This window comes from Scyliorhinus torazame, chromosome 15, assembly GCF_047496885.1.
Source record: "Scyliorhinus torazame isolate Kashiwa2021f chromosome 15, sScyTor2.1, whole genome shotgun sequence".
Taxonomy (NCBI): Eukaryota; Metazoa; Chordata; class Chondrichthyes; order Carcharhiniformes; family Scyliorhinidae; genus Scyliorhinus; species Scyliorhinus torazame.
The window spans coordinates 11,910,934-11,926,549 of NC_092721.1; the positions used below are offsets into that span (position 1 = coordinate 11,910,934).

A 15,616-nucleotide genomic window follows, 5' to 3' on the forward strand; every position below is an offset into this window, starting at 1 on the left:
ATCATGGAGTTCACCTGACCCACAACTTTTAATAGATTGTGGTATGAGGAGCACACGGCCCACTCTACAGGTGTGGGACAGCAGAAATGGAAAAGTATTTTTTAAAGCAAAACAATGTTTATTCTATGAACTCAAGTTAACCTTTCTAAAACAGTGAACATCTTAGCAACCATTAATTCAAATACAACCCCCAAAGAATACAACATTAAGTAATCCTTTAAGCTTTCCTTTTAACATCCATACGGCTTAAAAACACCTTTTAACAGAAGCACATTAGGTTTACATTCACTACTGAGAACATTTATAATTGTGAATTCACCAAATGATCAAGAGATAGTCTTTTGATGGCAGAGAGAACCTGCTCTGTCTGGCTTCAGCTCCAACACTGAAAACAAAATTAAACACACCCTGCAGCAAACAGCCTAAAACGAAAGTAAAAAGCCGACAGACAGCCCAGATCCACCCACTCTCTGACATCACTGCAGTAGTAAACACCCATTTCTTAAAAGTAATCTCACTACAGATATTTATATACACACCCATTTATAAACACCCATTTCTTAAAGGTACTCTCACATGACAATTGTAAGCAAAAGAGAAAATGCTGGAAAATCTCAGCAGGTCTGGCAGCATCTGTAGGGCGAGGAAAGAGCTAACGTTTCGAGTTCAGATGACCCTTTGTCAAAGCTAAAAGGCACAGAAAGTGGGAGATATTTATACTGTAGGGTGAGGGAATGAAAGATGAGTCATAACCACAGAAACAATGGGAAGAGAGTGCTAATGGCAGTCCCCAGAGAGAATAAAAGGTGTGAAAGGCCAAACAGCAGAGAAACTAAAATCAGAGGGTAAAATGTGACAGGTGTAGGGGGAAGGGAGAAGCAAAAGGGAGAAAAGGTAAAGAGAGGGGGGATAAGATAGGGGGGAAATATAAATATAAAGAAAGGCAAGAAAGAAATGAAATGAAATGTAAAAGACAGTTAAAATGAAATGGAATGAAAACAAAGAGGTCTAGGTGGGTAGAGCTAATCATCTGAAGCTGTTGAATTCGATGTTGAGACCGGAAGGCAGTAAGTAGCGTGCCTAATCGGAAAATGAGGTGTTGTTCCTCCAGTTTGCGTTGAGCTTCAACTGGAAAAATAAAACACTCATCTTTCATTCTCACCCTACAGTATAAATATCTCCCACTGTCTATGCCTTTTAGCTTTGACAAAGGGTCATCTGGACTCGAAACTGATGCGACCATCAATTCACTCGAAGACACGCGGAGAAGTAAACCGTGGTTTTAATCAGCTTAGAACTGAGCCGCTACCCCCTGTGGGTGAAGCCACACAATGGCCCATAGGTAGAACCCACAGGGTTAATAACATAACACAGTGCGCTGGTGAATTATCAGTAATTATACATTCTCCACATTCACCCCCTGTTTAAAAATGAAGTCCGGCGGGGGTGACGGGCTCATAGATTCAGTCGGTCCGGTGCCCGGATCGTACGTTGCGACCGCCGAAGCACTGGTGTTGCAGCCGCTTCGGGTGGCTGTGGAAATGGGTCCGGAGCAGGCACTGGCGTGGACTCCGGGAGCGGCTCTTCCGGAGCTTCATTCCTGTGGACCGGTGCGGCGGGTGGGAGGGAGCGCGGGAACCATAAAGGGGTGGGGTGCTGAACGTGGGAGGTTGGGCGGGACATAGTGTGGTGGTTGCAGTAGTGGGAGTGGTGTCGGAGCCTGCGGGCGCCAGGTCCCGGAGGGAGACGGTATCTTGCCGGCCATCGGGGTGTTCGACGTACGAATAGTGTGGGTTGGAGTGCAGGAGCTGGACCCTCTCTACCAGGGGGTCGGTCTTATGGCTCCGAACATGTTTTCGGAGGAGGACTGGACCCGGTGTCATCAGCCAGGGCGGAAGCGATGGTCCCTGAGGTAGCTCCCCTCAGGAAAACAAACAAACGGCCATGAGGAGTCTGGTTTGTGGCCGTGCAAAGGAGGGACCTAATAGAGTGGAGCGCATCGGGGAGGACCTCCTGCCAGTGAGAAACTGGGAGATTCCTGGACCACAGGGTCAGTAGGACGGTCTTCTAGACCGTCGCGTTCTCCTTCTCCAGCTGCCCATTTCCCCTGGGGTTATAGCTGGTAGTCCTGCTCGAGGTGATGCCCTTACTGAGCGGGTACTGGCGTAGTTCGTCGCTCATGATCGACGAGCCCCTGTCGCTGTGGACATAACTGGTGAAACCAAACAGGGTGAAGACACTATGCAGGGCTTGAATGACAATGGGGGTGGTCATATCAGGGCAGGGGATGGCAAACGGGAAGCGGGAGAACTCATCTATGATGTTAAGGAAGTACGTGTTGCGGTTATTGGAGGGGAGGGGCCCTTTGAAATCGATACTGAGGCGTTCAAAGGGCCGGGATGCCTTTACCAGGTGGGCCTTATCCGGTCGATAGAAGTGCGGTTTACACTCCGCACAGATTTGGCAGTCTCTGGTTATAGCTCTGACCTCCTCAGTGGAGTAGGGCAGGTTGCGGGCCTTGATGTAATGGGCGAGCCGGGTGACCCCCGGGTGGCAGAGATCATCGTGGATAGCCCGTAGGCGGTCATCTTACGCGCTGGCGCATGTGCCGCAGGACAGGGCATCTGGGGGCTCGTTGAGCTTCCCAGGACGATATACTATATCGTAGTTATAGGTGGAGAGTTCGATTCTCCACCTCAAGATCTTATCATTCTTGATCTTGCCCCGCTGCGTATTGTCAAACATGAAGGCAACCGATCGTTGGTCAGTGACGAGGGTAAACCTCGTACCAGCGAGGTAGTGCCTCCAGTGCCGCACAGCTTCCACGATGGCTTGGGCTTCTTTTTTGACCGAGGAGTGTTGAATTTCGGAGGTGGTGAGGGTGCGTGAAAAAAACGCTACCGGTCTGCCTGCTTGGTTGAGGGTGGCGGCAAGAGCCACCTCTGAGGCGTCGCTCTCTACCTGGAAGGGGACGGACTCGTCCACCGCGTGCATCGCAGCTTTGGCGATGTCCGCCTTGATGCAATTGAAGGCCTGACGAGCCTCGGCTGCCAGTGGAAAGAGGGTGGCCTTAAATAGTGGGCGGGCTTTGTCCGCATACTGGGGGACCCACCGGGCGTAATAGGAGAAAAATCCAAGGCACCAATTCAGGGCCTTGGGACAGTGAGGGAGAGGGAGTTGTAGGAGAGGGTCGGGCCCTAGGACCCCGTTTTCCACGACGTAGCCGAGAATGGCTAGCCTGGTTGTGCGGAAAACGCATTTCTCCTTGTTGTAGGTGAGGTTGAGTTTTTGGGCGGTTTGGAGAAATCGGTGGAGGTTGGCGTCGTGGTCCTGCTGATCATGGCCGCAGATGGTGACATTATCCAAGTACGGAAACGTGGCCCGCAGCCCGTACTGGTCCACCATTCGGTCCATCGCTCGTTGGAACACCGAAAGCCCGTTCGTGACGCCAAAGGGGACCCGGAGGAAATGGAAAAGGCGGCCGTCTGCCTCAAACGCCGTGTAGTGGCGGTCCTCCGGGCGGATTAGGAGCTGGTGGTCTGCAGACTTCAGATCCACCGTGGAGAACACGCGGTAGTGCGCGATCTGATTTACCATGTCTGCAATCCGGGGAAGGGGGTACACATCGAGTTGCCAGGGGTAATCTCGGGTCGGGGGCCCACAAGGGGGTCGCGTGATCGGCCGGGAACGCAGTAATGCTCTGAAAAGCGGCCTCCAGAGAGGTAGCCAGTTTTACCGTGTCGTCCAGGTCCTGGGCCTCCTTTTCGAGCAGGCGCTGTCTCACATAGTTCGATCGGACCCCCCGCCACGTAAACGTCTCGGACGGCGAGTTCCATGCGCTGAGTGGCCGTAACGGCCTGGTAGTTACAGTTGCGCGCGAGGGCTTTGAGGTCGTGTGGGTAGTCATCTAGCGACTCCCCGGGGCGCTGGCGGCGAGTGGTGAAGACGTGTCGCGCGTATACCTCGTTCACAGGCCGCACATAGAGCAGTGCGAGGGCCTCTGTATAGGAAGCGGCTTCGTCGAGCTGGACAGAAATGCGATGGCTCACCCATGCGTGGAGGAGGCTCAGCTTCTGTTAGTCAGTGACGGATGGCGTAGATGACGCGGCGAGATAGGCCTTGAAGCATCGAAGCCAATGTGAAAAAATTTATTTTGCCTCCGTGGCCTGTGGATCGAGTTCCAGTCTGTCAGATTTGAGGGCCAATTCCATAGTAGTATTTTAAGCTGATTAAATTGATGCGACCATCAATTCACTCAAAGGCACGTGGAGAAGTAAACCGTGGTTTTAATCAGCTTAGAACTGAGCCTGCCTGTGACCGGTACAACACTGAAGGCGGCCCCGCAGGTCAGCAGCTCCTATACTTCCTGTAAAGGGGGTGGAGCCATGGGCGGAGCCCGTACATGCCCCAACATATCCCCTGTGGGTGAAGCCACACAACGGCCCATAGGTAGAGCCCACAGGGTTAATAACATAACACAGTGCACTGGTGAATTATCAATAATTATACATTCACCACAGAAACGTGAGCTCTTTTCTCTCCCTACAGATGCTGTCAGACCTGGTGAGATTTTCCAGCATTTTCTCTTTTGGTTTCAGATTCCAGCATCCGCGGTAATTTGCTTTTATTCTGTACATTGTGAGGTTGTGTCACAATTCAAAGGAACTTTGGGAAACATGATTCGCAGGAGTGTAGGTATCAAACATTCAATTCTATCCAAACACTGACTGTATTTATAAACCCCCAGTGTTACAGGGTTGCCTCCAGCTCCCCCTAAATGCATCCCCAGAGCCTCATTTATCCGTTCCCAATTGAACAAACTCTCCTTGGGGGGTATCCCATTTCCTGTTCCTCCACAAAAATGTTCAAACAGCAGCCTGTCTTTAAGCATTGTATAATGTCGAAAGCAGACGTGCTCCCTGCCTAACTGGTTTTAATCAACACCCACCTCTCTCCAGCACATTCCAGAAGGAATGAATAGCTTTGTCTCGCCAGGGGCTGAGCGCTACTTTTGCAGTGACCTCTCACAGTTCTGATTTCAATTAGTTCCACACTGTAAGGTGAAAGATTGTCTTCAAATCTCACTCACAAAAGACTGGAAACAGTTATGCATTTTACACCCCCCCCCCCCACATGCACCAACGGTACCAAAAGCTCGACGTTACAAGATGTGTTTTATACTGGGCTAAGAGCCCACTAAAAGCTGCGTTTGTCTCAAATTTGATCCTGTGCGTCAACAACCCGGCATTTATCCCGCACCTTTAAAGTAGGGACGCATTCCAAGGTGCCTCGCCAGGAGCGTTAATGAGCAAAATCTGGCAAAACGGGATGAAGGTTGTGGCAGCACGGTGGCACAGTGGTTAGCACTGCAGCCTCACGGCGCCGAGGTCCCAGGTTCGATCCCGGCTCTGGGTCACTGTCCGTGTGGAGTTTGCACATTCTCCCCGTGTTTGCGTGGGTCTCGCCCCCGCAACCCAAAGATGTGCAGGGTAGGTGGATTGGCTACGCTAAATTGCCCCTTCATTGGAAAAAATGATTTGGGTACACTAAATTTAAAAAAAAATTTTTTTTTAAAGGAGATGAAGGTTGCGTGATTTGGTGAGGATCGCAAAGGAGGAAGGGGGAGGGGGAGAGGGAGGGGGAGGGGGGAGGGGGGTGGGTGGGTGGGGGTGGAGGGGGGGGGCGTCGAGTTGTTTAGGGAGGGATTTCCACAGCTTTAGGGCCTAGAAGGGTGAAGGCACGGTGGCCAATAGAGGAGCGATTAAAATCAGGGATTCTCGAGGCCAGTGTTGGAGGAATGTGGGTGCCTCAGGGAGCTGTGGGGCTGGAGGAGATCACATAGAATGGGCAGGGCAAGGCCATGGACGGTCTTGAAAAGCCAGGATGAGAATTTTAAATCCGAAGCATTTACAGACAAGGAATCTGTCGCCAAACAGCAAATCTGTCTCACCCATCGGTTTACTTTGTTTTTAAAAATTAACGAGTACCCAATTATTTGTTTTCCTCTTATTTTAGCGCGGTCAATCCACCTACCCTGCACATCTTTTTGGGTTGTTGGGCTGAGACCCACGCAGACACGGGGGGAACGTGCAAACTCCACATGGACAGTGACCCGGGGCCGGGATCGAACCGGGGTCCTCAGCGCTGTGAGGCAGCAGTGCTAACCACTGCACCACCGTGCCGCCCTGGCAATGAATTTACTAATTAGTGCAAGGCCATGTAATAAATTTTGTATCAATTGGATCCTAGATAATAACAAAAACTCTATATTTAATGCTTACATTAATGGTTAAGATCTGAAAGAAATGCTGCACTCTTTCTAGGGCCATCTGATGTGAGACCAGGCCTAGTAAATGAAATGAAATGAAATGTTTTGTCCCTATTTAAAAGACCTTCTATCAATCATTACTAACTGGACCCTTCTCTTCCGATGGTATACTTGGGCAGCCTAAAGTTCACTATCTGTTAGCTCGTTCCTCCCACTACCAAATGTGTTGAAAATATTTCATGCACTTGAAAATTGACCACAAATACACAATTACAACCTTAGACACTGGAAAGATCAGCCAACGTGAATAGATTTGGGCGATTTCTTGTAGTTTTCCACTTGAACTGGAAAACTCCAACTGCCCAACTGGAGATCCGGCCGGGATTCTCCGCCGGCGGGAGTCTCCGTTTTGCCGGCGCCCGGGGGTTTCCCGACGGCGTGGGGCTGCCCCACAATGGGAAACCCCATTGACCGGCCAGCGGAACGGAGAATTCCGCCGGCCGGTCGGGGCAGAAATGTGGCGTGGCGGGACGGAGAATCCCGCCCCTCCAGGTCCTTTCAAATTTTCCATGCACCTGGCGGGAAGAGTTTCAGTTGGATTATACTTGGTGCTTGCTCGCCTGTCATGGCCGAGCAGTTCCCGATAATGAGTTGAGAAGACCGCACAAAAGCACTGGCTCAAACACACGTCTTCTGCAAAATATGTTGGCAGCATTAAGTTAAATTTACATCACCAAATCGCAGAATTGTTACAGCACAAACTGTGGCCATTCTGCCCATCCTGTCTCTGTTGGCTCTCCGAATGAGCAATTCATCTAATGCCACTTTACCTTCGCCCCATATCACGTAACACTTTCTTCCCTCTCAGATAAGAATCCAGGTCCCTCTTGAATGCCTCAATTGATTGTGCCTCCACCACACTCTCGAGCTGTGCATTCCAGACCCGAACCACTCACTGGGTAAAATAGTTTTTTCTCATGTCTCCATTGCTTTTTTTACCACATACCTTAAATCTGTACCGTCTTGTACTCGACCCTTCCGGCAATGGGAACAGTTCCCCCCTATCTACTCTGTCCAGGACTCTCATGATTTTGAACACCTCTATCTAATCTACTCTCAACCTTTTCTTCTCTAAAAAAAACAGTTCCTACTGGGCGGCACGGTAGCACAGTGGTTAGCACTGTTTGCTACACAGCTCCACGGTCCCGGGTTCGATTCCCGGCTTGGGTCACTGTCTGTGTGGAGTCTGGACGTTCTCTCTGTGTCTGCGTGGGTTTCCTCCGGGTGCTCCGGTTTCCTCCCACAGTCCAAAGATGTGCGGGTAAGGTGGATTGGCCATGATAAATTGCCCGTAGTGTCCAAAAAGGTTAGGTGGGGTTACTGGGATAGGATAGAGGTATGGTGGCGCAGTGGTTAGCACTGCTACCTATGGTGCTGAGGACCCGGGTTCGATCCCGGCCCTGGGTCACTGTCTGTGTGGAGTTTGCACATTCTCCCCGTGTCTGTGTGGGTTTCAACCCCACAATCCAAAGATGTTCAGGTTAGGTGGATTGGCCACGTTAAATTGCCTCTTAATTGGAAAAGAAATAATTGGGAGCTCGAAGAAAAAAGTAGGGTGCTCTTTCCAAGGACCGCTGCAGATTCGATGGATGGACTTGTTAATTGTCACGTGTACTGAGATGGGCTGAATGACCTCCTTCTGCACTGTAAATTCTATGATTCTCCAATCTATCTACACAACCGAAGTTTCTAATCGCTAGAATTGTTCTCATGGAACATTCTCTGCTTAATACAGGGGCTTCAATGTTCCAAAATGTTTCACAGATACGCGTGGGAATCGAAGGCCATTCAGATCTCTGACCCAATCCTTTATTCATTCAGATCATGACTGATCTGTGAGCTAACTCCATATACCAGTCTTTGCCCCATGTCATTAATATCTTTGGATAACGAAAATCTATCTATCTCAGGTTAAAGAGAATAATTAACGTTGCTCCAATTGCCGTTTGCAGAAGATTGCTCCGACCCTCCACCACTCTCTCTACGTGTCCAAGTATCTCCTAACTTCATTTCTGGAAAGGCCAACTCCAATTCTGTCCCCCTGGTTCTCCCAACCAGCGGAAAATTCTTCTGTTCATCCACCTCACCAATTCCCTTTTCCCAGTTTAAAATCGGCATTGTTTGATCAATAGCTCCTGCCTGATTAGGCGCTGCACACTCAACTGAATCGGCGAACACTCCATCCCTTTCCTCTTCACCCAGGGGTGGTCAAGGTCAACCAGAAAACTAAGACCACACAATTCTGACAGAGAAAAACATGAATTCCCCAGGCAAACCGTGAACCCATAAATTCATCAATTTCAAGAAATCGCAGGTTATCTCTGAACTTACCACGGTTCAGCTGCCAGCCTTTTCCTCCAGTACCCGCTCTAATCAGGCTGCACGGTTATTAAAATGTGGATTTGGTTTGATTTGAGTAGTCCTAATCAAGGGTGTGCCAGGATTTACTGCCTGGACCACTTCTGTACCTAATTGATACCAATGTTTTGCATTCAGAAACAAATGCAAATTGGTCAACAATGTTGGAAAGGGCGGCGGAATCAGAGAGGCGCCTTAGAAATGACAGAGCATGATGGGGGAAGTGACCAAATGGGTTCCAAACGCAGAAACTTTTTTTAAAAAACAGACAAGTGTAAAGTAGTGGAATTTGAAGCCATAACCCTCCGCCTCAGAGGTCAGCGTGCTCTCCTCTGCCGTTCTGACACTGGGGTTGCGACTTTCCAGTCACGCCCACCCAAGGGGCGTGCACGGTAGCACAGCGGTTAACACTGTTGCTTCACAGCGCCAAGGACCCGGGTTGGGTCACTGTCTGTCCAGAGTCTGCACGTTCCCCCTATGTCCCCCCCAAGGGGCTGGTTTAGCACAGGGCTAAAGAGCTGGCTTTTAAAGCAGACCAAGGCAGGCCAGCAGCACGGTTCAATTCCCGTACCAGCCTCCCCGAACAGGCGGCGGAAGGTGGCGACTAGGGGCTTTTCACAGTAACTTCATTTGAAGCCTAGTTGTGACAATAAGCGATTTTCATTTCATTTTTCATTTTCATGCCTGCGTGAGTTTCCTCTGGGTGCTCCGGTTTCCTCCCACAAGTCCCGAAAGATGTACTGTTTGGTGAATTGGACATTCTGAATTTTCCCTCAGTGTACCCGAACAGGCGCCGGAACGTGGCGACTCGGGGATTTTCACTTGTGACACTAATAAAGATTATTATTATGGAACTGGAAATTCTCGCCCAAAGTCAACGGGCCTTTGGCCTTTCTGTCGCGTTTTCCATCCCGCCCGCAACAATTCCCTTCCGTAGGGGAATACAGAAAATCCCAGCCTGAATGTCAGGAATGTTAATCGCTGCCGTTAGAATCGAAAGCCGCCCCGGCACTGGAAGGGAGTGACGGGAGTGATTTTGCAGGTGGTGAAGGCCCGGGTCAAACCAGGCTGGGGGTTAGCTCTATTTGAAGTTGCGGAAGAGCCGGGAGTGCAGGAGGCGAAAGAGGCCGATGTCGTGGCCTTTGCGTCCCTCGTAGCCCGACGCAGGATCCTACTCATGTGGAAGGAGGCGAAACCCCCCGGACTGGAGGCCTGGGTAAACGATATGGCGGGGTTTATTAAACTGGAGCAGATAAAGTTTGCCCTGAGAGGATCGGCTCAAGGGTTCACCAGGCGGTGGCAGCCATTTCTCGACTACCTAGGGGAACGTTAGAGGGAAGACGGATGACCAGCAGCAGCAACCCGGGGGGGGGAGGCAGTTGAGTATAGGTCAATAGAGTACGAGGTTTTGTTACTTGTATATTATTATTATTATTATTGTTAAAAAGTTTAAAAATTTCTGTTTTGTTACTGTTATCGTTTCGCTTGTTTTGTAAGCGGGAAAAATATTGCTCAGGGAAAAAAATTTCAATAAAATATATATTTTTTAAAAAAGAATCGCAATTCCTACAGGAGCTCGATGAACTGCTGGCGCGAGTTTGCCACAACTTGGGGGAATAGACTGTTGGGCGAAAGGCGGCGAGTAGACTCCAGGGAAGTGTCTCGAACCCCGTGGGGTGGTTTTGGGAAGAAGTATTGTTTACAGTGACAGAGCATCACAGTTTGGGATGGCAATACCTCGTTCGGTTACACTAAACAGCTTCACGAGAGACGGACGATCTTTTGTAACATTGAGTCAAAGAATCTCAGGCGGTAGGACACTCTGCATTCTCCCAATCAGTCAGCATACTTTATATTAAACACAAAAAGAAAAACAAAAAGAAAATCTTTTTTTAAAAAAGGAATGTTAATCTCTCAGCACCGAGAACCTATAGCCATGAGATGACCCTCCAAATGGTCACACGTAGCCTGTTAGAGCCAACATCAGTCAATGAGCACGAGGACTGAAGTTGCCGTGTGTACAATCTACAACATTCACTACAGCAACTCACCAAGGCTCATTCGGCAGCACCACTCAAACCCACGACTGCTGCCACCCAGAAGGACAAGGGCAGCAGATACCTGGGAGCCCCACCTCCTGGAGGTTCCCCTCCAAGTCACTCACCACCCTGACTTGGAAATATATCGCCGTTCCTTCACTCTCACTAGGTCAAATTCTTTAATTCCCTCCCTAACAGCACTGTGGGTGTACCTACACCACACAGACTGCAGCGGTTCACCACCACCTTCTCAAGGATGCGCCATGAATACGAGCCTTGCCAGCAGCATTTATATCTCGAGAGTGAATTTATTTTTAAGATGAAGGACAATGTAAACTTGACTTGGAAAACACCACAACACAGGTCAAACACAGGAGAGAGATCCCTCTCTGTCAGTCAAGGCACACCAGCAAACCCAGTTAGAATGGCTTTTCTTACAGCCTTACCCCCTGCAGTCAACTCAGATGGGAAAATAATGATAAAAGCATTTATTTTCCTGTCGTCCAACCTTTAAAAAATTCAGCAAAAACATTTTCAATGACACGCCATCATTAACACCACGCGCACTTGGGTAATGAGCAGGAAATGCAGTCTGTTTCATTTACCCAGACTGTAAATAAATGATCAATTAGACGGTCGCTGGTGATAAACTGCAGGATCAAGCCATTCCACAAACAATACCAATTAATCTAAAGCGAAGCACGCAGAGTAAGAACTAGCGGTCGCTCTTCGGTGAAGAGAGGGGGAGGGAATGAAAATTGCAGTGCGCCATTTTTATGTTTATTGAAAAGGAAATCTTACCGGAACCTCGTACACCTCCTGGGTGTCATCCAACAGGTGGACCTTGATGGGGACAAGTTTTCCGGAGGGTGAATGGGGTGGTTTCTGGCCCGGTTCCAGGGTGCTAATTCCAGTGTTCTCCTGTGATCCCAGCCTGGCTCCAGGGGTCTGAGGTGAATGGTGAGTCAGCTCCACATCGGCCATATTTTCAGGAACAGTTGCCGGCTAGAAACAGGGAATAATTGAAATAAAATGTAATATAATGCATTTTTCCATTGACACCTGTCTGGGGTGGCACAATGGGGGCAGCCATCTACATACAAGATAGACATAATCAAGGGCAGCACGGTGGCGCAGTGGGTTAGCCCTGCTGCCTCACGGCGCCGAGGTGCCAGGTTCGATCCCGGCTCCGGGTCACTGTCCGTGCGGAGTTTGCACATTCTCCCCGTGTTTGCGTAGGTTTCGCCCCCACAACCCAAAGATGTGCAGGTTAGGTGGATTGACCACGCTAAATTGCCCCTTAATTGGAAAAAATTAATTGGGTACTCTAAATTTATTTTTAAAAAAGATAAGATATGATCAGCAAAGGTTTGTGATCAAGTGAATTTTTTAATATGTTTGTGCGTAGTACAGGACCAGGCCATTTGTCCCAACTGGTCTATGCTAGTGTTTATGCTCCCTGCCGCACTCTTCCATCTCCTCCTATTGTTGTCATGATATGCAGACATGCACAGACAGGCAGCTAATGAACACAGAGAACAGGACATGACCAATGAGCAGGCAGGACACTCAGGGGTGGCATCTCACTATAAAAGGCACGAGGCACTCACACTCTGCCTCTTTCCACTGATGAACATCTACAGAGTGAGTCAGGGTGTATGTACAGTATCACACCTGCAGCACGTGGCTAAGAGCTAGTCTGGTTCAGTCAGACAGAGTAACCACACTTAGGTTAGCAGAGAGTCGAACTCATGGAGAACGGTGCTAACTGTGCTACTGGTTCAATAAATCAGATTGAACTAACTCCAAGGTCTGGAGTATCTTTTGGTTAAAGCTGCATCCAGTTGCAGCCTGTGTTATCCCAGAGTACATAACACAACAATTGTCATATTCTTCTATTCCCTTCTCCCTCATGTGTTTAACCAGCTTCCCCCTTACCTGCATCTTTCTATTCACCTCAACTACTCCCTGTGGTAGTGACTTCCGTATTCTTACACTCTCTGGGTAAAGAGGTTTCTCCTGCATTTCCGACAGGATTTATGAGCAACAATCTTACGCCGATGGTCCCTAGATCTGGTCTTGCCACAAGTGGAAACATTTGCTCCAGGTCCCCCCCCCCCACCCCCACTCGGACACCTTCATTAATTTTAAGGCCTTCGATCAGGTCACCATTGGGGCCTATCTGCCCAGGCTTCCCTCATGTCAGGTCAGCTTATAGTTTAGTCACTTTGCAAAAAACCAACTTGTCATATTGTCTTACAGGAAAACATAGTTGGGTTAATCATGTGATCGACAGGATGGTCAGTGATCAGCGGGATTACTGGAACACAGGAACATCAACATCTTAAAGGGGCAATTCCTTCATGAAAACTGATTCGCGAAGACAGGAAAGAATACTATCACGGTGAGACTATGTACGAATGGCCTGGTGACGTATTGGATTCAACTATGATTCCCCTGCAGGTGAATAGCTGGTCACACATTCATTCTCAAGACAGCCTTTCCGGCAACTAACCAACAGCACTCCAGGACTACCTCAGCCCTTTAACAATGAAAGAACTTGCATTTATATAGCACCGGCTGTAGTCAATCCTTGTACCGGCTGAGATAGTGATTGGCCCATTCGTGTCCTGATGATTTTTTTCCAGGGTTGGACACAGCAGTCCTCCTGGATATTTGTGGCACGATTTAATGGAAATGTTTCTGAGTTTCATTTCAGGCGGGTTAGGCTGGGAATTTCTGCCCGGCTCTGTCAGCGTGTTCCCTGCTAACCACACTGGGGAGCCAGGCAAGCCCACACTTCAATTTTTTTTTCTTCACTGGGGAGCTGAACACGCTGGCCAGACCGGCTCAGAGACCGGGCCACCATTTTGAAAGGGTGCCCTGATCTTTAAGTGAGCTGGAAGGTTCCCCCCCCCCACTCCACGGGCAATGTCACCCCCACATCCATGGGCATTACCCTCCCAAACCCCAAATGAGGACACCCCGCTATGGGGTCACCGAGAACTCCCACTTTCTGGTCTTCCCTTGCCCCCTTTTGAGCCCCCCCCCCCTGTCAAGACTTTCACCTTTCAGACGTTCCCAACCTTCCAGAGGCCCCTCCATACCCACCCTTCACCCCCCCGGTCATTCCTCCAATCATGGACATGGCCCTCCTCAGGCCCTCACCCTTGGCAGTGCCACCCTGGCACCTGGGCACCCTTGGCACTACCACCCTGACAGTGCCACCTGGGCACTCTTCCCTGTCCCTGACCACCCAGGGACTTTAAATGGCCTCGGAACCACCCCCCCCCCCCCCCCCCCCCCCCCCGGGCGCCGTTCTGCCTGGACCACGTTTGCGTGGGCCAGTACTAATCAGCACTCAGCTGCGGTTTCCCTGGGGAGGCCGATAGATTCCGGGAGCCGGTTAGAGCCGGCGTCAGCACGGTGTAGTGGGTTCTTAAACCTACTTAGCCGTGCAAGCCTGGGTCCCGCCCACAAAATCGCTACATCTCAATAGATCTAACGTCTATCGGGAAACCCAGCGGGGGGGGGGGGGCAGCTGGGGTCGAACCGTGAGGCAGCAGGGTTAACCCACTGCGCCACTGTGATGCCCTAATATTTTATTAGGGCATTTGTAATTTTAACACTTTTAAACAGAAAAATCCAACAAAGACAAAATAAACCCACAATAATATGGCCATCCCCCCGAAACACAAACCCCAACCAACATGGTCCATATAAACACTCCGTCTCACAGTCCTTCCTTCATTGGTTTTCCTACCCTTATTCTTCACTTCTATGCCTCTCTCCCCCCCCCCCCCCGGACATGCCCAGAACATGTAGACATGATTCACAGGATTTCCCCACAGCGCCCACACCTGTCCTCCACCTCCCCAAAAAACCTGCTCACCCGGGCCACAGATATATGAGCCCTGTGGACCACCTTGAATTGGATCAGGCTGAGCCTGGCACACGACGAGGATGCGTTCTCTCTCCGCGGGACCTCCTCACATAGCCCAACCTCCTACTCCCCTCACAACTCTTCTTCCCACTTCTTCGTCACCGCCCCCCTATTGGAACACCTCCCCACTCCACCAGCTCCTTGTATACCTCCGAGACCTTTCCCTCCCCAACTCCTGTTTTGGACGTCACCTTGTCCTGTAGCCCCCTTTGTGGGAGGTGCAGAAAGCTCGAGACCTGCCTCCGAAAAAAAATCCCGTACTTGCAGGTACCAGAATTGAGGATGCCGTCTAATGTGAGTGTAGCATGCCGTGGTTGTGATGGGGAGCTCGACTTATATACCGAGTATATGCAAATATGTGATTTTTGGGGTTGAAAAATTGGGGTTATCTGCAGGGATGGAGGGACTCGGAGCCTCCAAAGTTGGGGGTTTGAGTCAGCGACATGGTGAGGTTTCTCAGACTCGTCTTTTATTTTAAATTTAGAGTGCCCAATTAATTTTTTCCAATTACGGGGCAATTTAGCATGTCCAATCCACCTACCCTGCACATCTTTGGGTTGTGGGGGCGAGACCCACGCAGACACGGGGAGAATGTGCAAACTCCACATGGACAATGACCCAGAGCCGGTATCGAACCTGGGACCTCGGCGCTGTGAGGCCGCAGTGCTAACCCACTGTGCTGCTCTCAGACACATCTTAACCAGGCGGCATGGTAGTAGTGGTTAGTGCACTGTAGGGATGCTATGGAATCTAAGGGCGACTTACGGCAGTTTTGAGAAACAACCAATCTTTTGGACACTGAGGGGCAATTTGGCGTCGCCAATCCACCTAACCTTTTAGACACTGAGGGGCAATTTGGCGTGGCCAATCCCCCAACCCGCACATCTGTGGAGCAGTGGCTGAAGATGTTTTCTGGTGATTGGCAGAAGTTCATGTCAGTCATTAGCA

The 15,616-nt window shown here is 49.9% G+C and overlaps 1 protein-coding gene across 1 annotated transcript in view; it reads right to left on the minus strand.

Moving 5' to 3' along the window:
• LOC140391525 (FERM, ARHGEF and pleckstrin domain-containing protein 1-like) overlaps positions 1-15,616 on the minus strand; it is a 326,539-nt gene that overhangs the window by 291,697 nt on the left and 19,226 nt on the right. Inside the window, 1 exon segment of the mRNA XM_072476099.1 lies at positions 11,527-11,730. Coding sequence (XP_072332200.1) covers positions 11,527-11,709 — 183 coding nt within the window. The 5' untranslated portion in view covers positions 11,710-11,730.